This window comes from Theropithecus gelada, chromosome 13, assembly GCF_003255815.1.
Source record: "Theropithecus gelada isolate Dixy chromosome 13, Tgel_1.0, whole genome shotgun sequence".
In the NCBI taxonomy this organism is placed as follows: domain Eukaryota; kingdom Metazoa; phylum Chordata; class Mammalia; order Primates; family Cercopithecidae; genus Theropithecus; species Theropithecus gelada.
In genome coordinates, this window is record NC_037681.1 from 81,160,103 (window position 1) to 81,187,329 (window position 27,227).

The 27,227-nt window shown below is 44.7% G+C and overlaps 1 protein-coding gene across 9 annotated transcripts in view; it reads right to left on the reverse strand.

Annotated features, from left to right (window-relative positions):
• BCL11A (B cell CLL/lymphoma 11A) overlaps nt 1-17,569 on the reverse strand; it is a 100,609-nt gene extending 83,040 nt beyond the window's left edge. For 5 of the 9 annotated variants that reach the window (XM_025354877.1, XM_025354881.1, XM_025354879.1 and 2 more), the window contains exons 1-2: nt 17,268-17,569; nt 10,001-10,330 (exon numbers count right to left, since the gene is read on the reverse strand). In XM_025354877.1, coding sequence (XP_025210662.1) covers nt 10,001-10,330; nt 17,268-17,322 — 385 coding nt within the window. In that variant the 5' untranslated portion in view covers nt 17,323-17,569. Of the gene's footprint in view, nt 1-216; nt 285-10,000; nt 10,426-14,904; nt 14,950-17,267 lie in introns of those variants that run through there. The other 4 variants (XM_025354875.1, XM_025354878.1, XM_025354873.1 and 1 more) reach the window with 4 other exon arrangements.
• Nucleotides 17,570-27,227: the final 9,658 nt, after the last annotated feature.

The following is a 27,227-nucleotide window of genomic DNA, read 5'->3' on the forward strand; positions in this document are numbered from 1 at the left end:
AGAAGAATCCTTTGCTTGAATGCTAACCCACACCTTGCTAACCTCCTGACATTTAAAAAATTCTAGTGACAGAATTCCCAATGAACTCCTCTTCCACCCAATCCGAACCTCTCCAACCCAGGTGAAAGCAAGAAAGTATATGTTAAGTCCTATCTCAGCTGGTGTGCAAGTCAGACTGAGAATAACAGCTTCGAAAGGCCACGTGTCCGAGCTTACCGCTCCACTGCTAGACCCAAAAGCTCTCTGCTGTGGGGATTTCATTTGAACTGCTATCGAAGAATATTCCAAGAACCTCTCTCCGCACCCTTTTCCCCCTCTCTCCCCCAGCCTCAGACTTTCTCCTAGAGTTGATCTTACCAGAAATGTGGATATTATCAAGGAAATGGGAAAGAGAAGGGAGAAAATCTCAGGTACTACTCCCTGATTTCTTAACTCTCTTATCCTTGGGCGCTGTTCAGAAATGTGCCACATTTTAACATTTATTAGAAAGGATAGGATGCAGAGCTGCATGGAATCCACATCCACAACCAACTGTATGAGCCACAGGTCCACAGTCCTGACCAATTCCGTTTGACACTAATGTTACTCTACATGAGTAGAGTTCAACGAGGGTTGATATGGGATGTGACAGGGTAAATCAGAATTAGATTAAAAACAAAAGTTTAGAAACCAATGCTACACTGCAGAGCAAATGGGACTTGAAGGCCAAATTTCCCCTAACTGCCTTCAAGTGATTTTCCCTATTAGAGCGTTTGCCTGCCACCCCCCTGCTGGCAACACCACAATCACATCAGAAAGTAAAGTGGAATGCATATAGGAAGCCTTGAGATAGTCCTCTTTAAATACAATACCTATATACTTAATATATAGCAATTAACTTCTGGTCAGGAGTGTGCAGGCAGCAGGCTGCCCCAAGCAGATAGGAGGGGAGGGGGGCCCAGAGCTGGGACAAGCACAAAAGACAGGTCCAACAACAATGCCTGCTGTCAGCAGCTGAATTATTTTTATACAGGAATTTTTATCTCTATTGTACAAACAAGTACGTGTCTGTGCTGACTTGTTAAGCAATCCACTTGTATGTAGAATAAGATTTTTTTTTCTTTCTTGCTACCAGTCACACAGCTCCAAGATCAGAAGAAATACATAGTCTTTGAAGCTGCTCAAATGTTTTAGTTAAAAGGACAGCAGTTGTTTTCAAAGATCCAAGAGTATCTTTATCAGAATTAAATTTTTCCTTATTGATTTTTTCCCCTTAACATAACAAAAACATAACATGAGAAGGTTACGATTTATTATTAAAATTTTTTTCAGCCTTTAAATCATTCTTCAGTAGCCAATGTTCACTTTTAAATGTAAAGGAATAATTTTTTTTTAAATCTTAGGGTGCAATAGAGTATGAGAGAGAAACTCATGTGATTTAAGATTTAACATTGGTTAATGCATTGTTCTAACTGGGAACTGAAAAGATCTGGGGCAGGGAAGTTAAAATGGGGAGTAAATGGTTCACTGACGAGTTCCCCCCTAAAAGTAAATAAATCATAAAATCAAGGTATACCCTGAGTTGGTGAAGGAGAATACTTCAGGTTTGGTTCTCTTAGTTTTTTGAGGTTTGTTTTTGTTTGGAGAGAGGGGGGATTGGCCAAATATTAAAACTCTATATTTAAAACGTACAGGATCAGACTTGGCACACAGTGCTTTGTGCTCCAACATAAGAATCCAAGCTACACCTTATTTCTCTAAAAATTAACAGATGTGATTTCCTTGCAGCTTTTTTATGCATCATTACATGTTAAGAAAATGAACAACTGATGAATATAAATAAATTTAAATGCCCTGATGCTTAGCAAAAAGCTTCCTTGTGTTTTTTAGAATGTTCAAAAAGCAAATAGAAAGGCGAGGTAGGTACACAACAACACCGGTGTTCTTTTTGAAGGCACCCTTGCAGGTTTCACCATAATTCCATTTTTTATTTTAATGGGAGTTTTTAATCAGTAGATTCACCTCTATCTAAAACTAAAATCAAATTGTAGGTGTAATTGTTCATCGGCAATGCTAACAACAGTCAGAATACAAACAAAAACTCATTGTGAGTGACCAAAGGTCCCCAGGTATCCCCTTCATCAACATACCTGCTCCAGGTTCCCACTGGGAATTCCCTGGCGGAGACCGATTTAGTTCTGAATAACATGCTGCCAGCCCTATCTGGAAAAGAGTGTGCAAGGCGCCTTCTCACCTCTTTTACAGGAAGTTTAAACCTGATCATCTCACCTTTAGGTACATATAATTTGTTGTTTAGCACTCTGAGAACTTGGTATTTTATCTATTTAAAGAGATCAAAAAGGGAAAAAATAGGGCAGAAGATGGAGTGAGCTGAGGCCCAGCTTAGCTCTGGTGCACACGTCAATCGTGCACTGCGCATTGCCTTAGAGGAGCAACCTGCGCAGGTAAATCTTCCAGCAGCATTGCATCAGATCCGCTCACATCAGTCTCCAGGGTGAACCAAGAGACGACACTTCAGTTCCCTGTCTGCAAACTTCTAATTCGCCAGTTCTTGGCAGCTTATTTTTCCAAGTGTTTTGTTTCAGGAAACATGTATTTTTCTTTATATGTTTTGTGGATCTACCACAACTGCTTCTGACAGCTGTTGATTCTGTTAAATGAACACATAAAAATCTTCTTTAAAACCTCAAGCAATGTGGACTCAAAAATATAATGGTGAAATATTTTAATGGAATTCCAGTTGAAAGTTTTTTTTTAAAAAAAAGTACAAATGAAGGTGCAGAAGTCCTTTAGATCAGTACTAGATTTAAACTGAATGTTTCTCTCTCTCTCTGTGTGTGTGTGTGTGTGTGTGTGTGTGTGTGTGTGTTTAATGGGGAAAGAGGGGTGTTGCAAATCACCACAAATATTTACACTGTACTCCCTTTGTTCAAATCACATACTTTTAACAGGAAAAGCTGGAACTGTGGCTATTTAAAATTTTAAATATTCAAACGCCTGTAATTAACCATATGAAACAAATTATGTTGCATTTCTCCATACCAGCACATGCAAAAAAATTCTGGTGGTGAATTGGGAGGTGGCAGAGTTGGGGAGACAACTCCAAGAGAAGAAAAGGATGATGTTTTCATTTTGCTATAGATCAAAGGAGAACAAGAATGGAAACTGTGGCATATCGAGCATTTTTCCATTGCTGTCTTTCACACTAGGCTATCTAAGTTTATACAATTCCCCAGACTAGCTGCATATTAAGCTTGCTGTGTACAGCTTTATTATGGTGCGGTGGTGGAAGAAGCATTAATATTCCAGCTCCACATCTGACAGGGCATTTACATGCGCCCATCTGAGCGGCACCTGAGAGCTCCTCCAAGGTGCAGTAACTGTGCACCTATTGTAAAGGCAAATGAAGCTCACCTATTCCCTGCTGGGATCAGAAGTGACCTCACCACCCCCCATGCCTCAAATCCTTCCCTTGCCAACCTAACTCAATGCCATTGCAGAATGACGAATGAGCTCAGAAATAGACCCCAAGTTACTAACCCTGCTAAGAACAGCAAAAGCCTTTGCTGAAATGTTTTAAAAATGCATAGGGAGTGCAGCTGGCCAGTAAAAAGCAAGGAGACAAATTCCAATGAATCCAATATGGAATACGTTACATTCTAAAACTGATTAGAAATACAGTCTGATGTTTACTGGCTTCAAATTGAGTTTGGCATCAAGCATACTGGCTTTAATAATGCTGGCACTTTTAAAATTATTATTATTTTAAATCTGCCTTTGGTCTCTAGGAGCACATGGAGAGAGCTAAAGAATTCTTATTTGTCAGGTTACATTTCCTGGAAATTAAGTTTGTGACAGAAAATGACTCCAGCAGCAATAATATGGTTCGTGCTCAAATTAATTAGGTCATGTTGTAAAAACTACGTGGCAAATTACAAAGGTAAATTTACTGATATTGGCCAGTGCTCTGTACCCTGGTCGTAAAAGGAAGAAGCTGTTTAAGGATGCTCATTTACCTGGGTAGGAGAAAACAACCAAGAAGGGAGGGAGACAATGGTCAATTTCCTATTTGTATTACAAATAAAAATAGTAGTCATTATCCGTTAAATTATATAGGCTGAACGTATTTTATGAACTTTATTAATGTCATCCAAATTGACACATAACATACAAACCTGCTTGATTTGAAATAATGTTAAAAGTGGGCTCTAAGTTAGAATATATTTTTTTTAATCCTTGAAATAACAACACTGCTGACATAGCCATGACCCAAATGAAATCTGAACAAGCAGAAAGGTACTAAAGATCCTTGGTGATTAAATCTCATGCTAAAAAAGTGGCAAGGTGCCAGGCTGGGTCCAGCTTGATGCTAAGTGCTTTTTATTGCACAAAGCTAGTACTACTGTATTTAAAAACAGACTTGGACTTGGGGTAAATTTTGTCAAATGATTTCTTTGTGCAATAAAGGGTGTGCACAGACCAACCAAAGTAGATTAAATTAACATCGAGTGACGCAATCTTGGTGCATCTCCCTCGCTATGCTTTCTACTTTGGTTAAATTTAATATCTCCCCACAAAGGAAAGCCAAACTTTCTTCCTTTCTTACTGACCAGCACGCAAAGCCACCATTCACCTATTCTCTGTTATTAAACACTTTCATTGAGAAATCACAAAAATCTAAAAAATGTTTCCCTAGGATTTGCATGTTTGTTATGTACCCCAATTTAGTACTCCTACATTAGCCAAACTACATGGAGGCTGCAGTGTGAAATTAATGATTTTCCAGGACTCTAAAAGGTGCCATTAATATGCATCCAACTCGCCTCCTCCCTGAGCTGAAGGTTGCCTGTCCTGACCCTGCCTGCACGTTTCTACACCCAGTTGCATTTTCCAGTCCATGTGCAGCTCCACAATTAAATGCCACATTCACTAAGAGAAAGGTGTGCAAAACATATTTCAGATCCTTTATAGTAAAGGCACAACTTGCAACACAACAAGGAATGGGGTGATTTAAGAAATTACAGCACTGGTTGTTGTTTTTTTTAAGCTTTCACAGAATAAACACAGAGAACGGGAGGGAAACTTTGTCCCCCTCTGCTCCTGTTCTTGAAGTGAATACATATTTGTGTTTCCAATAAAAGGCCATTTTTACATTAACTGTCTGTAACAGCAGGAGACAGAAAAACTAACACAATCTCCACATCACACACAGGATGATCTTCATATCACGTGGACCTATTCTCAAAACTATTATTTATAAAAGACGACTAGGAAAATGCACAATGCATCTTTTCTGTGTCACCACAAGGGTAATGTCTAAAGAAGTTTGGGATCTTTAGGATCTGCTACATTTTAGATATATATATTTTTTCCTTTTGGCTTTCCTTAGTAAGTTTAGCAGCCATGCGGGCCACTGTGTTTAATTAAGCTTTCAAAAGTCCTGACAATGCCAACAATTGTAGGACACTTCTGCGGCTCAATCATGCAATCACTGTGACAGTTCTATTTACAATTTGTCTTAGAAAGAGTTTCTCTGACATTGTACTTTGACAAAACATCCAAGCTGCCAGTTCACAACCTTTCTCTGTCTTATTTACAAATACAGCTTGTATATAGGACTCCCAGTTTCATGAACCTGAGTCTTTGGATAGTGGCCTCGCAAACATAGGCTCCCTATGAAAATCCTAGGTATTTATTAGGAAACAATGTTCTCTACTCTCTGGATTCTGAAGGTAAATAAAATGTTCACCAGTATATTGTTTTTGTGGTAGTGGTGTTTTTTTGTTTTAACTGCCATGCTGAAAATTCAGAGGTCAGTCGTTTTTATTCAGAATCACATAAATAAAGAGAAAAGAAAAATAAGTAGTCATAACAGCATACTATAATTTATAGTCTCATTTACATTTATACCACAAGTTACACAAATACATCCTCCAGTTCAGTCTGAGCTAGGAGAGAATCAGAATGGATACAAAAAGAAAAGGTAAGTTAATTTTCTAAATTCTGAAAAGCATATTATATTTGATCTACTTTTAAGTAGCATGCTAATGTATTTCCATTTTGAATTAGATATCTCCCTTCTTTAGAGTATCTGTCTGATATATAATTATTTAAATACCAGCTATACTGTCTAGGCAAATAATTTTAAATACCCTGATATAAATGTCTATGTTATGATTTTAAAGAGAAAAAAATGTTACATATGAACAGGAGCAGACTTTACTACATTTTATAGGATTTGTCATATTTTTTCACTAGTCTCTCAAAAAGTGAACTTTATGACAGCCCAAACCTAATGTAAAGATTCCTATGTGCAATAAGCCAAAACCTTAAATCTGACATGATGGGATCATGCTTGGGTCTTTTCTATAAGGGAACAGCAGTTTCACATTCAGTCATCTTCCATGAATATTTCCCCCATCATAACATATGAGACTAAAAACAAAAGAAAACAAAACAAAACCCCTATTGAAAGCTCTGACTGCAAGTCAAAGGCTGCTGATATCTGAGGGTGGATATTTGACACACACATTGATGAACTGGGCCCACACAACATAAGCTGCTAATTCCCAGCTAAATTAATACTACTTCAGTTATCTCAATGGGTCACAATCACACAATATTTTGAATATTTAAATAAAATGAAAAAATCAACCTGATTAACAACTATGTGTACAGCTCATATGTGTACATGGATGAAATGGGGGAGCACATACCCATCTACTCACCAGGTAAAAAGAATCCTCTCTAAAAAATACTCAGCTTGGGCCAGGTGAGGTGGCTCAAACCTGTAATCCCAGCACTTTGGGAGGCTGAGGCAGGTGGATCACCTGAGGTCAGGAGTTCAAGACCAGCTTGGCCAACATGGTGAAACCCCGTCTCTAGTAAAAATACAAAAATTAGCCAAGCTTGGCGGCGGGTGCCTGTAATCCCAGCTACTAGGGAGTCTGAGGCAGGAGAATCGCTTGAACCTGGGAGGCAGAGGGGCAGAGGTTGCAGTGAACCAAGATCATGCCACCACACTCCAGCCTGGGCAACAAGACCAAAACTCTGTCTCAAAAAAAAACAAAAACAAAAAAAAAAACCTCAGCTTGGAGAGGCCTGAGTACAGTGAAAATGCATACCATTTTACTCAAGATGTAAAGAACTCTGCCTTATTCTCCTATCTGAAAGCCCAGAATTCTAAGTTTTATTTATCTTAGGAAGAATCTGTCACTGTTTTATTCTTGCTTCCTGCCTATAAAATGGTACAGGCTCACAGTGAACTCAAATCCAACTTACATCACTTTAATAAAGGCTTTCCTACCCAGCACGCTTAAATGACTATCTTTTATGTGGTTGCCAAACATATTCTTCTAGAGATTCATCAATATATCTCTTTCCTTAATACAAAAGCATTGCTTCTCTTTTCTTTTTGTGACACAATTCAAATATCTACTGAATGATTACTGTTATTGTTTCCTTCCTCATCATAAAAAGAAAAGCAGACTTGGAATTGCAGAGACGTGTTTTAGAGAAATGGGCTGGGGGTACACACAGAGCCGTCTTCCAGAACTTCGTTTCAGGGGCACCTGAGGGCCAGAGCATCGGAATTTATGTGCAATGGTAGAATGGTAATTTCACCATAGGAAACTCTTAATTCATTACTGTGAATTATGAGAAGTCGTGATTCTAGTTACTGACATCTCACTTTGAGATGTGACCACACTATTTATGTTCAGCCAGTTCCAGGGTGGGAACAGGTGATTAAACACAATGAAAGAAATCAAGACTTTGTAATTATTCATGCACGAAAGGTTTACCTCACCTGGGTCGCAGCACTTTTTGTGCACCCACTGAATATCTTAGACATCTTAGAGAGCTTTTCGTCTCAGTTAAACAATTGATTATTAGCTCTACAAAATATATTTTAAATTTGCTTTTGGCTTCTCCAGGTTCTGCTATTGTACTTGTTCTTTAAAAAAAAAAAAAAAAAAAACAGAACCTTTAGACAACCAGGGAGTTCAAGCAAATATCTTTTATTTCCCTACATAGATTCACAACGATAGCAGTAAAAGCCTTAACTATACATAAGGCCTTCCCCCCAGCTTTTAGATTCCTCCTCCAAATACAGAGGCACAGAATTTTTGAGCTGGTTAATCTGAGACTGAATAACCTATTTGGGACCTCAGTAAGAAGTGTGGTTTTAATTCTTGCTTGACAGACACTGTGTTTTGTCTTTTAAACGAGCAGCTCGATATGTAAATACGATGTTACATCACGCAAGTGTTACTCCATATTTGGTGATTTAGCAAGGCTTTGGATCTCCGAAGACGACAAATCCCCTTCCGCCTGCTCTTGCTTCATTAATCATGCCTTACACTTCTGTTCATTTTCCTTCCAGTCACAAGACAACACATGGAAATGGTCATTCCCACATCCTACTGGGGGGTAGGGAAGATAAAATCTTCACCTACATGTCACATAAGGTAAATGTGGTGGATTCAAGAAATACACTCTGCAAATGCAGCTTCCCCAGTAGCAGATTTCCCATTTCACTAAAGGGAGTGTATCTGAGTGTTATTACAGAAAGCATTAAAAAAAGAAAGAAAATGCCACGTTTGGTTTTAATGATCAAATTCTAGAGGGGGAGAGGAGAAATAATATGACATTTAATCCCCTCTGGACCACTGACCTATTATGGTTCAACTCTGTGGTCAAACTAGGTCAGAGAGACAAGTTCCAGTGAATCAACTGATGATATGCACCACCTTTCCTAAAACTGAACAAACCTCTTGCCTTTCGGGAGCTGGGTGGGGGGCAGATGGAAGAAAGTGATCCACCAACAGGCATGGCATGTCGGTCATCACAGAATCTGTATCGACTTTGTCTAATGTGCTCAATCAAAAAATGTTTTGAGGGTCACTATATAGCGTTGCTGTTTATCACTTAGAGCAGGGAATTTAAGTCCCACTGCTAGCCTTTAATTCCTTTTCCCTTAAGCTGCCGAGAAACCCACACACCTAGCTACCTCCCTGCTAAAATTAACCGAAGGAGGGAGGGCTGTTGAATATGCGTGTGGATTTTTCCAAGAAAATTTTTACATTGTGTTATAGCAGAAACAGTGGAGTCTGGACTGGACATTTGTAAGGGTGACATGTGGCTGTGTAAACCACAAACAAAATCAAGATACATCTGTCAAAACCACATCAGAGACAAGAGAGAGCACAGAGAAGCATTTATCATTTAGCTGAGGAGGCAGGCTGCAGGGAGCAGCCGTTCCTGTCAAACCAACCTTTTGAAATTTCCAACATGCCCTTAAACTTTTCGAGTAAGCATGTCTGTGCGCTTCAGCAACTGCCCTCTCTACTCTGGCCTGGCCAGTCGAAAATGGCATCTTAAAGTCAAGGTCATGGTGTCATCCCACCACGGGGCTGTGTTTAATTACAGCCCCATCCGGGCTGACAGCCAATATGGATCCAAGGCTAGCCCTGAAGCTCAGTTAACTCTTTCCACCTCCTCCAACTACCCTGCCAGCCTAGTCTACTTCAGGGAAGCCTTGAGAACAAGCTGAACCCCTAAGGAGGCCTGGCCAGATGTTCTGAGTCAAACAAGTCGTTAGCTGAACTGCAAATGCCTATATGGCCACTTTGCCTCTGACACGTCACCAAGTCTGGAAATGGACAATGGAACTGGACTAGGTGTAGTAAAATTCAATACTTCGAAATGAGAAGGTGGGGATGGGAAAGAAAAGAAATCCAAAATTGACAGATCCAGAGAGAGGGTGTCTGGTGTGTGTACCTGTCCTGCCTACATCTGATTCAGTTAGGTGGAAAATATTTATTTTTCTGTGTTCTGGACGTAAGCAACAGAAATGATTATTTTAACATTACAGGGCTGTCATGGACAGTCACATGGAGAAATAGAGAAAGCACTTCACCACTCCTTACTGCTTGGCTACAGCACCTCTGAAAATGAAAAGAAAACATGCAAACAGCTTTTCTCCTTGCTTCTCATTTACCTGCTATGTGTTCCTGTTTGGGGCAAATTCCTCTAGATGACGTTGATAAACAATCGTCATCCTCTGGCGTGACCTGGATGCCAACCTCCACGGGATTGGATGCTTTTTTCATCTCGATTGGTGAAGGGGAAGGTGGCTTATCCACAGCTTTTTCTAAGCAGAGGCTGCCATTGCATTGTTTCCGTTTGTGCTCGATAAAAATAAGAATGTCCCCCAACGGGAAGTTCATCTGGCACTGCCCACAGGTGAGGAGGTCATGATCCCCTTCTGGAGCTCCCAACGGGCCGTGGTCTGGTTCATCATCTGTAAGAATGGCTTCAAGAGGTTCGGCTGTGGTTGGAGAAACAAAAGCACAATTATTAGAGTGCCAGAGAGGAGAGAAAGGGGGAAAAGCACATCTCAACCCCATGCCATCCTACCACATCATGTAAAGTGTTTCTAGGCTTCTCTATGTAATACCCAGAAAATGTGAGTATACAAGATGTACAAGGATGTGAAGGTTATCAACCAGAGAGCAAATTTATCAATGAGGCAAATCATCATATATGTATAGAAAACAGTCTTCCTTGCATAACTCCAGAGAACACACACACACACACACATATACACATGCACACACACACAGCAACAAATGTGTCTGGTTTGTAAGTTTAGAAAGAATGCTACTTAAATAGTTAACACAGGGAACATAAAGGAAGTTTAAATAATAACTACAAGAAAAACTGGTTAAAAAAAAAAGTGGAGAGAAACCAAATTTGTTTCTTTTTTCCTATACACTAAGTTGTCCATTGTGCCAAAGAATGAAAGGAGAGGTGAATTAACACACACACCCTTTGTGTGTGAATGTATATACTCCTAAGTAAATAGACATGGCTTCATAAATTAGAAAGCTACTATGTCACACGAAAAATGTGCCACATTTACACTGCCGTAATAAGAAAACGACTGCATGCACCTATGAAACGGATCTAAATAATAATCATGTCGCAGCGTAATTCACACTGCCAAAAACCTTTCTGCTTTCACTCTCAGCAGTGCCACAAAATCAAAGAAATACCAAATTCACTGGCAATACTTCTCAGACACATTAGCTAAATGGGATACTTTTGAGTACTTAAGAAAATAAGCCAATTAGTCATTTTTTTTTTTATTCTGAGAAACGGAATGCCTAAAATATTCTAAATATGTTTGTACTTGGTGGCATCCATGACATAAAAATCAGAATGGTCAAGCAAACACCACATTTCAGAGCAAGGCTGAGAAGTCCTTTCTTTAGACTTGAAATACTTCACCTAATGTTGTCAAAGTTGACTAATTTTCTGAATGAGCTCCAAAATGCTTCATTATGTGACTATTTCTGCACACATAATCACCAGCGGATGGTATAACAAGGTAGCCATGTCTTTTTTTCCTGTTGGCTTTTTTTTTTTTTTAACTTTGTATTAAAATACTCCAGCATCTACTTTACCAGCTTCTATCATTTTTTAACCTTCCAAAGGGGAAAAGAGAGTTGGTAAGTCTCTGCTTATGAAATCTTATGCTTGCTCTATCAAAAGAAAAAAAAAATCACAAAATACAAAACACATCCAGGATGCTGCCAGTTAATAAAACTGAAGCAGAAAATGTACAAGTCTTAAACAGTTAATCAGTCTGACCTTCTTTAGCAAGCTGCCAATTTCACATTTAATGAACTTAAAGCCACAGAGAATCAAAAAATAGATTTTAATTTGAGTGTAGAATATTGGAACAGATTTTGATAAAGTGCAAAAATCCAGTGAACTCAGGTTAAATTTATTTCAACCCTACCCAGGCTGAATATTGAGGGGGAAGATCTGGAGTAACTCCCAGATGTGCTAGGTGAAATAATATTGAGAGAGCCCTGCCTAGCTGCACCTGTGCTCAAGTAGGACATCTCATAATTTCTAGCCTCTGGTACTCCTCCTAATTTAACATAAGGTCACCACAGGAATATGAAGGTTATATTCCTACTAATAAAGACAGTAAAGTAAGCATTTATGTTTCTTTGCCCAACATACTGGCCAAAAGATAAATACAGAATACATATGCATACTTTTCAAATAAAAGAAGACAAACGGAAGTGCTTCTGCATTGTGCCTTTATGTCATTCTTCTCTTACATTTGCTTCTATTTTGACCAAGTGAGGAATAGGGAACTCATTCTCAAAATATTTCTGTTGTCTGAATTAAGGATTTTAAGTACACATTGATAAATGTGGCTTTTTTGTTTAGCATTAGCTGCAAGTTCTGAGGTTTCAGACTGAAGGAAGACTCAGGAAAATATTTTATTTTATCAAAGTTAGTAGTACACAGAACCTTTGCAAAAAAAAAAAATTTTTAATTCCACCGTTAAGATTCTTTTTTTTTTCCCAAGGCCTGACACATTTCTAAAAGTGGGAATATTATTTAGGTGCAAAAGGAAATATTCTCCTAGGTATCAAATAGTTAAAAGTAATGTGGTTCAAAACAGACTTGGTTAAAGTCTTCTAAATGTAGTGACTGAACTGATTTACAATCAAAACCGGGAAATGAAGTGGTAATTCAGAGGTTGCTGATTACACCTCCACATTTCACCTAATTAATTTTATAGGAGGCAAAGTTCTTGAAAATAACAAGATGATCAAATGTACAGATATAAAACCTGTAACCTCAACATTTTCTATGCTCTTAACGTAAATTATTGCTAATTAACAAGAATTATATCCTGATGTATGAAATACGTTTAACATCGGTCTCCTTGCAAAACATTTGGCTAGTGATGTTCAGAGAAATACCAAACTGTGTTTTAATATTGCTGCTATATTATTAAAAATCAGACAAAGTGGGACACAAAGAAAATATGAAAACACAATTCTCATAGTGTAGTCTACTGATTTGCATTGACATCTTTTCTCAGTGGCAATCAACATTTCCTTTCTGGGCATCTGATAATTTCTCTGCATTTTAATGCAAATTCCCCTTTCCCTAAAAACCTTCCTAACCTCAGCCATTTTACCCCCTCCCTCAATTCAACTCCATCCTCCTTCGCCCCAATAATACCAACGTTTCTAAGCTCCGGCCTAAACTCCGGCTACAAAGCAGGGAGTCCTCGATTGAAGTGTAAGGGAGTGAGCAAATAATCATAATAATTAGCCGCGAATTCTTTCTACGAGGGGAGGAAGAAATAGAAAATAAAATGCTTCTACGTTCAAACAGCAAGACAGCCTGGAACGTCTCAATGTCTCTCGGTGGCAGACTGAGATCTCTTTCCTCTCTGTGTAGTTGCAAAAGAATAAATATAACGAAAAAAATAATCCTTATAAGAAATGTTGGTAAGGAGCGAGGGAAACGAGAGCTGCCGAGGAGCGAAGGGGGAGGGGGAAAGGGAGATGTGTCTTCAAGTTTGCTTTCCAAGTCCTTCCCCTTGATTGTCTTAACAGGGTAAAGAAGCAAAAGGAGGCTGAAATTCAGAGAGGAAAAGCAAAGAAACAAAAGCAAAGCCGGGGGCTACGGGCCCGGGGCAGGGGGCCCGGCAGGGGTGGACCGTGCAGAAAGTGAAGTTGGGCGCAGGGACTCTAAGGCACAAAGCGAGCAGCGTGCTGGCTGCAGGCTCCCGCCGCGCTTGCTGCGAACACGTGCAGCAGCGACCGCGGGGTCTTGGGGCCCGGGGGCCCGGCGACAGAGGGCAGCCAGGGGCCCTGACTGCTGCCTCCATGCCCGTCCAGCTCGGCCGTGGGGTGACGGTTCCCTGGGCCCGCCAGTTGGTGAAAAAGGAAGTGAGGTTTGGAAAAACCGGCTGGTTAACCTGGTGCAGTCTCAGTATCTCCGCACACACCTCAAGTGCGGGTCCTGAAATTCATTCTGTGTCTACAAGCTTACACTTTTTACTTTGGGGGATCTCTGCAAATGCGTTTCCCCCGCAATTCTGAGCACTGGGTGTGCGCGCAGAGGTGGCTGCGGTTATTCATTATTAATGAAGCTGCTTGCCCCCATCATTATGATGATAACTATTACTATTGTGATTCCGAGCTCCGAGGCGAGCCACGGGAGGCGGGGAGGGGGGTGCCGGGCTGCAGAGCCGCCGAGCAAGCCAGCCGAGGCCACCGAGGTCTGTGCTTTCCATGGGGGTGAGGGGATGGAAGAAGTGAGCCTGGAGACCAAGTGCAAACTTGCCATATCTCCCTCTTTGGCCATGCCCCGAAGCCCTAGAGCGCGCACTCCCGGTTCCTCCCTACCAAAAATGCCGGCCGCGAAAGAAAGCAAAAACTGCACCCCGCTCCAAGCCCGGCGCGCGCTGGTCTCAGCTCGCGCACGGGGGTGTCGGCCGCGCGCCCGGTCGCTTCTCCGCGGCCCCTGCCAGAAGCATTTTTAAAGTCAAAATGAAGAACAAAGACATACGAGGTGATGGGGGAGAGAAAGGGAATTCTGCCTAACCGTTCGTTCCCCCCACCCCCACCCTCGCAAAGCTTGTTCCTCCCCGGACGAGAATCGCCGGGCAGGAGGTGGGGGAGGCTCTGGTACAGGTTCAAGTTCGCTGAGCTTTCTTGATCTTGTTCTGCCTCCTAGCGACCGAATGGCTCATTCAGCCCACAGAGCAAAGGCGGGGGGCGGGGGGGTGGTCCTGAGGACCGGGATGGCTCCTGCCCCCTCTGCGCACCCAGAAAATGAGGAGAGAAAGTAGCCCCCTCATCCCCTCCCAAACTGGCCCTTTAACCCCGGGACAGGAGGAAGGGGAACTAACCCTCCCTGCCTAGAGTGTCCCAAGATGGACCCAAGAGGGAGAGGGGTACGAGGGAGCAGCCTGGACTGCGCGCCCCAGTCTGTCCTTTGAGCCCCCACTGCATCCTTCCGAAGAAGGGCCTGACTTTCCCGAGTCCTGCGAACACTGCCCTTCCTTCCCGCCGGTACCTGGCCGGGCTGTAACTTCACACCGCCGCGCGCCGCGTCTGATCCGCATCCGGCGCGGCCGGGGGAGTGGGGGGCGGGGGAGAGCGGCGAGGGAGGGATGCGAGGGGGTGGGGAGAGGGAGGGCCCCGCAACGTGCCGGGGCGGGGGAGCTTCCGAAGTGTGTGACAAGTTCCAGGGCCCAGTGAAAAATTCAATTCCCTGTGCGCACCCCCCACCACCACCCCTTTAAAAAAAAAACACAGAACCAAGTATAGGTGGTCCTTTAAAACTGCATCAAAAATTTAAAGTAAGAATCATAAATTGGGTAGGGGGGGAATGTGGGCCCTCACGCCTTTCTTTCCCTTGCTGCCAAACTTTCCTAAGTGCCCACCGCCCGCCTTTCAGGCGCAGTCAGCGGGAGACAGCCAACACCACCACCTCTTATATAGACTCACAAGAACCTCAGACCCAGCCAGGCCTGGGGAACAGGGCAAGCCCCAAAGGGTGAAGTGCTCGGGGTCCCAGGATCCAGCACCCTCAAAATGCATACTCAAACACACTTCTGCCCTGCCCTTTCCCGGCAACCCCGCCACCTGGCCTGGCCGTGCTGGGGGAGCAGGGGGACTCGTGGCCAGACCGGGCAGGGTGGGGGGTGGGCAGGGAAAGCACGTGGTGACCTCCTCGCGGTCCCGAGCTGTGGACAAGAGACATCTGAGAGAGTACCCAGGGCAGAGGGGAGGGGAGGCGCAGAACGCGCTTTTACAGTTGCTTTGCAAAATAAAAATGCTTTGCAAAGCCGAGTTTCACCCAGCCGATTTCGCAGTCTGGGAGGTCGAGAAGAGGTCTGGGCATTGTGCTGGGGGCAGACCAGGACCGCGGGCCAGGCTAGCGCGGAGTCACTGCGTGGCCTGCCGCCGTGCCTGGCGGGTGGGCGGCGGGCACCGGGTGGGCGATCCGGGGCTGGTCTGGGGCGCGGTGAGGTGGGGCAAGGCCCGGGCGAGGCCAGGCCGCCGCCGCCGCCTGCTCCGGGGCTGCCGCGCCGCGCTCGGTCCTCTGTCTGTTTGTTGGCAGGAGGCTCCCGCACACGCGGTGCTTGTAAACATTCAGACACGAGATTTTTCCCAATCAAAATCCACTTCCACTTTTTTTGAAAATCTTCCAAAAAATAGTAAGAGGAGGGAGTTCCTCTCTCCCTCTCCGTGCCGCCGGCGCCCTAAGTTTGCAACTGAAGGGGTTTTGGGGAACAGGGTGATTGTAAATTTTTTTCTGGATTAGAGATTGTGAGATTTTTGCAGGGGGGCTGGTGGGGGAGTCAAAGAGAAGGCCGTCACAGAAAAGGGTTGGCAGAGCGTTTGGCTTCGATTTGGGGGCAAGAAATTGTACATTCTCTTGCCTTGTTTTATTTATTTTATTTTTATGTATTTGTTTGTTTATGTGCCAGTCTTCTCCTTGCTGCCTCTGAGGTTCGGTCGGGAGGGGAGGGCAGCGGCAACCCAGGCGGCAGCAGTCCGGGCTCCCTCCCTCCCTCTCCCGCGTGCCCCCGGCCGCCTCCTCCCCCGGCCCTGGCTCCTGCCCTTCGGCGGCGGCGGCGGCGGCGGCGGCGGCGGCGGCGCGGGAGGGCAAGCGCGAGGAGCCGGCACAAAAGGCAGCGGGACAAACACCCACCTCGGGCCGGAACAAAAGGCGGCAGTGCCGGCCGCGTCTCCTGTCCTTCCCGGTCCCACGGCTCTCCCCGCCGCCGCGGCCCCTCTCCCGACTCGGCGGACTCAGGAGCGCCGGGGGCCCCTTTCCACAGTCCCACTTTCTCACTATTGTGGGGATGACTACTTTCCTCACGCTGCACACTTGACCGTGAGCGCGCTGGTGTCCAAAGGCCAGTCTCACCTCTTTTCTCCCCGGGAATCGTTTTTTAGACTTGTACTCACTCACTTCCCCCCCCACCCCGCCAATTTCTTACGGTGAGTGGGAAGCAACCTCCCTTTCCCCACCAGCTCCCACCCCCAGGTTTGCATGTGAGTTGTTCGCATCCTTAGCATTGTTCATTATTTTGCAAAACTGGGGGGGGTGGCGGTGGAATCATTGCATTCCTTTTCGAAAAGAGAAATAAAGCAGCGGAAAGGAGGAAAGAGGAGGAGTCAAATTTTTGTAAAATTAAATAAAATTAAAAGGTGCGTACTGTCTCAAAAGTGCATACACGGCAATTGTTCGAGATGGGATGAGGGTTTTTCCCCCTTTAATCTCTTTTACCTCGACTCTCGGAGGTCTTTCTCGTGAAAAATTTAAAAATGCATGCACACACCCCTCTCTCCCCCTCGCTTTTGCTTCTAGTCCTGCGCGCTCTCGTGATTATTAATAATTATTATTACTATTATTGGGTTACTTACGCGAGAATTCCCGTTTGCTTAAGTGCTGGGGTTTGCCTTGCTTGCGGCGAGACATGGTGGGCTGCGGGGCGGGCGGGCGGCGGCGGCGGCGGCGGCGGCGGCGGCGGGCGGACGACGGCTCGGTTCACATCGGGAGAGCCGGGTTAGAAAGAAGGAGACTCCAGAGAAAATATCTTCATCAGTGCCTTTTGACATCCAAAATAAATTAGAAATAATACAAAGATGGCGCAGGGAAGATGAATTGTGGGAGAGCCGTCATGGCTTTTTTTTTAAGCAAAAAAAAAAAAAAAAAAAAAAAAAGGGAGAGAGAGAGAGAGAGAGAGAAGAGAGATAGAGGAAGAGAGAGAGAGAGAGATGAAAAAAATGGCAAAAGCCCCCCTGAGCTGCAAGTTCAAGTGCGGACGTGACGTCCCTGCGAACTTGAACGTCAGGAGTCTGGATGGACAGAGACACACAAAACATGGGCAGGGCGAGCAGGAGAGAAGGGGAGGAGGGAAGGGGAAGCTCACACCAATGGACACACATCAGGGGCTGGACATGAAAAAGAGACCAGGACAAGCCAATGGCCAGTGCGGGGCGGGGGAGGTGCGGGGCGGGGGGCTCCGCGGACGCCAGACGCGGCCCCCGGGGGAGGGGCGGGCCGAGGGGAGGGGGCGCTGGGGCCGCAGGCTCACCAGTGGCCGCAGCGAGCGCCGCGGCGGTGGCGTGGCCGGGAGAGAAGAAGGGGGGGGCGGGGGGGGGGGGAAGGGGGGGGGGGGAGCAAGACGTGCGCCCTGCTCCCCCCCACACACGCGGGCCCTAAAATGAAAGATTATTCAAAAAAGGAAAAAATAGAGCGAGAGTGCACCGGGAGGCTGCAGCCCCGGGCTGGGGAAGCGCGGGCGGAGGGAAGCCAGGTAGAGTTGCTCCCGGACACCCTCCTCCGTACGCACACCCACTTCCCCTCCCCGCCGCCGCCGCGCTTGCTCCCCGCGTGCGGACGCCAGGGGCCGAAGTAAAAGCCCCGAGCCCGCGGCTGCGCTCGGGAAACTTTGCCCGAGGAGAGGACAGCAAAGAAAAATCACCCGAAGTTGAGAGCTGAGCCTCCAAGTTACAGCTCCGCAGCGGGCGAGGGGAGACGGGAGGGAGCGCACGGCAACGCGGAATCTAGCCCAAGTTTGGAGGGTTGCAGGTCCGGAAGGGCAGCGCCCGAGTCTCCAGGAGCCCGGGCGGCCTGGAAAGAGGGGACCAGGGAGAGGGAGGTGGCGCAGGCCAGGGCCCGAGGGCGCCCCCAAGGCCGAGCCAGGGACCCGGGATCTGAGCGCCCCGCCAAGCGACTGGGTCTGAATGCAACTGGAAGTGCCGAGTCCCCGGCTCCTAAGGGTCGCGGAAAGAGAGCACGAGGAATAAAGAACGAGGAGCCAGAGTCTGGCCCCCGGAGGGGAGCGCCGGGGGCCTGGGCGAGAGAGGCGCCGAGGCGTCCACCTCTCTGAGCGGCCGAGGACAAAGCGCGGGCAATCCCGGGAGTCCCAGTCCCTGGGAATGTGCTCCCGGCGCCGCGGGAGGTCCCCGAGCCGGGTCCCTGGGAGGGACACACCCCCTCCCACTCCAGAGCAACTGCAAAAGCACAGAGGGATGGAAAGAAAATGTTTCTTACGGGCAGAGCACAACTGTTCCTGTGCTGTTACCCAGGGAAAAAGAAAATGGGGAATGGAGAGAGAGCGACAGGCTCGCAGCAGCAGCGGGGAGGCCACGGTGGTGAGATGACCGCCCCGGGTCAGCGCCGCGCTCCCCAGGCGCCGCCCGCCAAGGCGCACACCCGGGAGCCAGCAGCCCCCTCTCGCCTTTCTGCAGACGTTCCCTGGAAATTAGGGAAGACCTGTTGGAAATAAAACCCTGTCTCTTTAATGCACACACGCACACACACGCGCGTGCTGCCGCTGTCAAAAAGCGGGCTTCACTCTGGCGTGGGATACTTTCAGTTTTACGTAAAATGTACAGCAACAGCACCCCCTGCGATTGGAAAGTTTATTCAGAAACGTGCCTGTAAAGTCCCCCGGCGCCTCCCGCCTCCCAGCCTCCCTGCCTGCCAGCACCACTCTGCAGCCGCCGCCGCCGCCGCCGGGGAGATCGCGGTCCGATTCCAAATCGGGAAGGGGCTGGGGGGAGAGGAGAATGAACTCAGGTCCAAGGGAGATGCGGAGGGTGCAGGGTGGAGGCGGGTCGCCACGGCCCGCGAGACCCTGAGCTGCAGGTGGATATGTGTGAGTGTGTCTACAGAGCGAGGAGCCCTCCTTCCCTCTCCTCGGAGCGGTTCCACAACCCCCGTCTTCTCATCCCCCTCTTCAGTCTAAGGGGTGTCGTTTCCGGAAACTCACCCACCCGGTGGGGGGCTTTATTGTTTTAAGCGAGGGTCCCGGGCTTGCACGCGCTCACCCATCCCGCAACCCTACCGGCAAGCGGCTGTTTATTCCTGTGTCGTCTTAGTAAAGTTTCAAGTCTACTGTGTTAGAAAATGACTGGCTTGCCTAGCTCGGCGGAGCTTCGGACCCCTCTAAGGAAGAAAAGGAGGTTTTGATGCTCAACATTGAGAGTGATGTGGGCTGGACTGGGATTGTCTCAATGTGGTTTGTTGTTTGTTGTTGTTTCCCTCCAGTTTGCGGGGGGCGGTGAGACCTCAAATTCTGTTTAAGAAGCGGGAAGATTCACTAGAACTTAAGCTCTGTAGCTTGTGTGTGACACCATTTCCCCTTTTCACTGAGTTCTTCAGAGCAGGTCAGCATCTCTATTCCATCACAGTCTGTTTTTTGTCTTGTTAAACCAGCCTTGGAGTCACCAAAAGAATGTCTTCTTGGGGGGTGGCGGGGGAGGACGAAGTGGGGGACAGTTGGAGGGAAGGTGAAGAGAGGGAAGAAGAAAGTGCAACTGGGAGGCCTTTGAAAAATAAATAAATAAAAGAAAAGCCCCTTCAGGTAACAATAGTGAGCCAGATTCTTTCAGAACCAGGCTTTTCAGATTTGAATATTGTTCCCACCCATCCATAAAAATCCATCTATGACGAAGATATAGAAATGAGCGAGTGAGTGTTGTGGAAATATATATATATGTGTGTGTGATTTATATATAATGGTGTGTATAAAGCTTTTCGGGGTTGGCTATAGTGTAAAAAGTAATGACTTTATTACCTCTGAAAGGTTCTGTGGTTCACATTTAACAGTCTTCTGAATTACAATTCATTACACAATTGTGTGCGCTCTAACGACGGCACCCTATCAGGGCCGCTATCTGTGGTTATTTCCAATAAATAACTGGCAACATTTTATTGATTTTCCTTTTTTAAAAAAAAATCATAGGAAATTAAGCACTTAGTTACAAGTAGGTCTGCTATGTTATTGCACTTGTTTCAGATTCCGGGGGTTCCTTCCGAAACCACATCTTAAAACATACGTTAAAAAGCCAGTTTTGCAGCAGCTTTCCCTGGGTGCCAATGGAGAGGTAAGCAGTGACTATTCCCCGATTAACATATATTTAATTTCACCATCATAATATACCCAGGGTGAAATGGGAAGTGCCCTCCGCTTCCGCCCCTCCCCCAGCCAGATTTCACCCAGTCCAGAAAACCACGGCTGTGTGTCGGCATTTGATCCCTCCTGGTCGTTGACCCCCCTCCTCGGCCCCTGGTGCCCTCCTCTACGGTGACACCCCCTCCCTCAGCACTGCTGGATGCTCACTAAAGCGCCCGAAAGTGGGGGAGGGGAGGGTTTGTATGTGTGTTTAAAGAAAGATGTGTCGTTTTAAGAGATTTTAAAATATTACATAAGTATTGATTAATGATGCAGGTGGTTTTGTAGAGGGGGTGAAAGGTCACTTTAAATGCGCACACTTGGATACACAGTAAGTATATTTACCTTTCCAGAAGTGGCTTTTAGAAAGTCATAATTTATGACAACGTTAAAATTATTTTCTGGCCGTTCAGTTAACTTCGTTTGGAGCTGTGGAGCTGTTGCTGCTCCCATTGAAAGGGTAATTACGTTCCGTGGGCTCTTTCCCAAACCTTTGGTGACGACACTGCGTGTAAACTCCAGGCCAGCAGACGACCCCTCCCCTTCCCTCCTCCCCCTTTTTATCTTGCCCGCGGAGGAGACGCCCCAGGACTTCCTGCAGTATATATTCTGCCTCTGATCTCCGTACTTAATAGCCAAGTCCTAGTTTATGCTTTATAATGTGTTGACAAGTTTTCTAACAGACTTTCTGAAATAATGTACATATATTCACGTCAGTTAGAAACCCACCGTATTTTTAGAGTTGAGTAGATCTATACCCTAATGCAGTGAGAGAGTGTAAATCATACAGGATTTCATAGTCCTTTCAGTAGTTTTCGGTATGAAGTATGAGCCGCGTGGCCTCCAGACGTAACCTTTTAGAAAAAAAGACAGTGCTTTTATTTTATGGTGTAAAGTGCTTTTAGCTCCAGGGCTCTGAACGTGAATGTGGTCAACAAACAGCTCGAAGAGGAAGACTTAATACAGTCCCAGCCCTCGGACTGAGGATCGCCTGGCGCGAGGGACTCGGGCTGAGCTGGAAGATGAAGGGTTAAAAGGTCTGTCAGGATGGAAACTACAAGATTAAAATAAAATATTCGCTGTCTGCCTTTAGGGGGAAACACCTTCATAGACTTAAAGATAAATAAGTGAATGACTGAATGAATGATTAAAAATACAATCATTCCCTTCTTGATTTTTACGTTAGCCTTTTTTCTTCTTTTTATTTCTTTTATTTTATTTTTATTTTTTGTTTTGTTTTTCCTAATCAGCAGGTCACAAAATAGAGAACAGGCAGTCATCTTCATATAAATAAAACTTAGGTTTGGATTCTATGCTTGGCATAGGCTTTGTATTTTGGGTTCTCAAGGATGGGAGTGCTAGGCTGCTGTTGAGACAAAGGAAAAATGAATTTTAAAATGTTAGGGATGGTTGAGTGCGGTGGCTCACACCTGTAATCCCAGCACTTTGGGAAGCTGAGGCAGGAGGATCACTTGAGGTCAGGAGTTGAAGACCAGCCTGGCCAGCATTGTGAAACCCCATCTCTACTAAAAATACAAAAAATTGCTGGGCATGGTGGTGCAGGCCTGTAGTCCCAGCTACTTGGGAGGCTGAGGCACAAGAATCACTTGAACCTGGGGAACAGAGGTTGCTGTGAGCCAAGATCATGTCACTGCACTCCAGCCTGGGTTACAGAGTGAGAACCTGTCTCAAAAAAATAATAATAAAAATGTTGGGGAGTTGCTTGTGGAAGAGGGTGAGCCTCTTTTTCCTCCTCTACTCCCAGTGTGACCCAGAGGCTGGGAGGTCCCTGGAGGACAGTATTTATACCTTCCATAAAGGCACAGACATCCCCCAAGGAGGCTCCTGGGAGAACCATTAGTCTGGCATCTTTCTCTCCAGGTTTCCTAGGCCTTTAGCTAGCTGGCAGTCAGCGCTTCAAATACCTGAATGAACCCATCCAAAGGAAAAGGAAAGAAGGAAGGAAGGGAGGGAGGGAAGGAGGGAAGGCAGAAGGGAAGGAAGGAAGGAAGGAAGGAAGGAAGGAAGGAAGGAAGGAAGGAAGGAAGGAAGGAAGGAAGGAAGGAAGGAAGCAAGGAAGGAAGGAAGCAAGGAAGGAAGGAAGGTAGGTGCTGAATCTACTCTAAGTCTATACTTGCCTCTAGACGAGGCTGCTGTGTGCTAAGTCAACAATGTATGGGGAAGAGGGAGCAGTAGTCTTACCACATAAGTAAGGGGCCCCTTGGAAGAGACAAAGAGTTCTAGTTAGAACACTACTAAATGACAAATGCTCAGTTTAGGTTCCTAATATTGACATCAAAGACACGTAGGTGCTGGGCAATGCTGCCAGTCCAATGAATGTACTGCACTAGAGAGTTCCTAGTGCAATACTCAGCACACAGTAGATGCTCAATAAATGGTCTTTGAAAAATAATAAATTTATTTGATAAACAATAATTTGATAAATAAGAAATTAATAAATCCTATCACCACATACATGAAACCAACATAACCATCCAAATTCTATTCATTTTCCCCAAAAACTAATAAGGCTTTGATCAGGCAACCCTATTCCAAGAGTGTGTTTAAACATAAAAGTGATTCCCACCAAGGATGAGCTCAGAAAAGATTATCTCGAATATCAGAGCAGCTGAACAAGTAACAATACAAGATATTTCCATCATCTCCAGTAGCATACATTATCAAATATCTTCCAAATAAGCCAGTATCAATAACCTGTTATCAAATGATTTCTTTCTTTTAACATTCCTTTTTGGATACGTACAAATCTGCTTTCTCAAATGAGACTACTTTTAAAGGAAAAAAATATATAATCAAAACAATCTAAAATAAAAGGTATTCCAAACTTGATTCTCTATGCTTCCCCACCCCATGCATCTTTTACCTTTAGCAAGGGAATAATTTTTTAATACATGTTTTTCAAACCCAACCTTAAAAACAACCTTCACCTATATGCCTCTCTCTCGTAAATAAAAAGAAAAGCAATGCACACACACACACATCTGGTCTGACATTTTGTACAGCCAGCTTCAGCCCAGTGTGATTTAAAACAATGTGAGTTAAAAACCTCTTAAAATTTGGGTTTATAATGGAAACGCTGACAGACTCTTAATTATAGCAGCCCTGCCAGACACTGCTATAATGAAATAGTTGTGCTTTCATTACTATAGAGGCACTATAGTTAAGGGTCTGTCAGTGTTTCTATTATAAACCCCAAGTTTAAGAGGTTTATAACTTAGGCTATTTAAATGGCACTGGGTGGAATTCAAGTTATCAGTCCAGATGTGAAGTTGTTTTATAAAAGGCAGAATAACTCAGCTGAGGAAGCTTTTGGATTTGGATCGATCTCTCTCTCTCTCTCTCCCCGCCCCCCCCCCCATTTCTCTCTCTCTCTCTCTCCTGTTTCTCTCTCTCTCTCTCCCTCTCTCTCCTCCAGAACATTTCAGAATGTTTTTAGTAGTTTCAGATGGTCTTATTGCCAGCTTCTAGCTATGACTTCACTGTCTAAAAGGAAATTTTATAGGCGGTTAGTCCTTTATTTGGACAAGTACTCTTTGCGATTTTATAAGTTTTTATTATTTTGTCCTGGAGTATGTATGTGTGGGTGTGTGTGTTCCTACATATATATAGGCACACACACAGAAAGAAGCAACTTAAAAATCAAGATTATATGCCAAGGAATGTTGCGACCTCATACATATACACAGAGGTATGCATTCTGTGCTACCTTCTGATGAAAAAGTATGAACTTACCAGAAAGGAAAAATAAAGCACCTCAGATCATCTTAATCCTGTCTATCAACTGTGTGGTAAAAATAAGAGTTAGTATTCACATCTTATTTCGTAAAAGGTATAGCTTTCCCAGCATCACTTGGTTTGTTTGGAAGGCAATAGCATGGTGCAGTCATCCCTGAGCTACCCAAGGACTGTACACAAACACCATGTATTTCTCTGCTTGACTTTGATTGTTGACAGATTGATGAAGAATTTACTTTGTATTATGCGATGGACCAGAGTTTTGAAATATGTACTATTAACCTGGTGTATCACCACAATATGAAACTAATGTTTATGGGTGATGATGTGACTGATGCTGATTATGTGCATGAGGAAAAAAAGGATGGTGGTGGTAACGATGATGATGGTGGCAATAGGGGTGGCGGTGGTGGCAGTGATGATACTGGTGGTGATGGTGGTGGAGAAGGTAGTGCTGACAGGCTGGGGAGTGGCAGTTTCTCTAATTAACATGTCCACCAGAGGGCAGTAGAAATAGGATGAAAGATGGGCTAAGGTTAGAAGCTCTAACACATTGTTTCTCCAAATCTTGTTGCTTTAGAAAAGCCACTCTATAATAAAGATCAGGTGGCAGACAAGTTAAAGTGAAGTTTTTTTTTTTTTCTTTTTTTTTTTTTTTTTTTGAGACGGAGTCTCGCTCTGCCGCCCAGGCTGGAGTGCTGTGGCCGGATCTCAGCTCACGGCAAGCTCCGCCTCCCGGGTTTACGCCATTCTCCTGCCTCAGCCTCCCGAGTAGCTGGGACTACAGGCGCCGGCCACCGCGCCCGGCTAGTTTTTTGTATTTTTTAGTAGAGACGGGGTTTCACCGCGTTAGCCAGGATGGTCTCGATCTCCTGACCTCGTGATCCGCCCGTCTCGGCCTCCCAAAGTGCTGGGATTACAGGCTTGAGCCACCGCGCCCGGCCTAAAGTGAAGTTTTTAAATGCATGAGCTCATGGCCCCTCCACCAAGATGTGGCCTTGGCTGGGTGTTGTTGGCAGCCCCTAAGGTCACTGACTTCACACAGAAAGGCCCACCAAGAGCTCTGCAGCAACCACATGTGCGTTCAGAAATCTTTCCACTTTCAGAAGAGCAGTTCCTTTCCTCTATTCCCTCTGACTGGGATCAGACCACCAAATTAGACCACTGAGGACCACAGGCTTTGATCATTCTCACTTCACAATAGCTTTAGTTGGTCTCCTCTGGAATTCAATGGGTGATAAAAGGGAAGCAGTCATCAAAACATGTCACCAGGCTCAAGTTCCTTCTCTACCAGTGTCTCATAAACTCCACAATTGCCTAGCCCCATAACCACTCCAGCTGCATGCCAGTCATTCCCAGAGGGCACTGCACAACCCAGACTATTCTGGTCCCTTCTCTAGAAATTAAGACTTTTTTTTTTTTTTTTTTTTTCATGATAGTCAAAAGTCTTTTTTTTTTTTTTTTTCTTGTCAAATTCAGCAAAGGGAACTTTTCTGGGATAAAATACCTATCCCTCTGTCATCTTTCTTTGGTAGCTTAGTAGAGAATAAACAAATCTCTCTATTCTCCCATTCCCAGTTGCACACAACCCGCCTGTTTTCTCTTTCTCTTAAAAAAAATCATTGCACAAGTTCAGTTATCTAAACCTCCAGATTCCTATAAAATGAAGAATCTGGTCCTAAGAATTGTTATTCTTTCCTTCTTTATGGAGCACTGCACTGTGCAAACATAAGATGTGGTCCCTGCTTTTGGATGATTGGTTTTGTTTTGTTTTGTTTTGTTTTTTAAGGCACTAAGACACACATACATAGGCACAAGCATTTCACATAAAGTTCACCAGTCATACATGCCAAAGCCATACAAATGCACACTATTATCCTATTTTGTATAGCCCTAGCTTCATATTACTGATTTAAGGGGTTCTAAACCTATAGCAAGGATCTATGTGAAGCAACACAGATCTGGTCACTCTGACACCAGATTTGTACTTTCTGGAGAAAAACTTGATTTCCCTTAAATGAGAATGGTAAATAATGAGGTCTGGTCATAGATACCTGTGATCATCTATCACTATCACAGTTTTTATAATGTTTTCAAATGGCTTAACTAGTTACTTTTGAGAAATGAGCTTTCTGTGCTACCACTTGTTTTGTAGGCAATATTATGGACTGTTCCTAACATGTATTTGTGAATGTGCCTTTTTTTTTTTTTTTTTTTTTTTTTTTTGAGACAGAGTCTCGCTCTGTTGCTGCTGGAATGCAGTGGCACAATCTTGGCTCACTGCAACCTCTGCCTCCAGGTTCAAGCAGTTCTCCCTACCTCAGCCTCCTGAGTAGCTGGAATTACAGGTGCCCACCACCATGCCGGGCTAATTTTTGTACTTTTTTTAGTAGAGACGGGGTTTCACTATGTTGACCACACTGGCCTTGAACTCCTGACCTCAGGTGATCCAACCGCCTGGTCCCCCAAGGTGCTGGGATTATAGGCATCAGCCACTGCGCCCAGCCCATTTTTTAAGTGACATTATTTTGGTTCCCTAACACATAGTAGGCACTTAATACATTTGCTGAATCAAGGAATGAATTCCACAGATATATTTTCAGTTGCTGCTGCCAGTGAAAAAGACATGGGTATTTGCGTTTGCTCACTAATAAGTACTCAA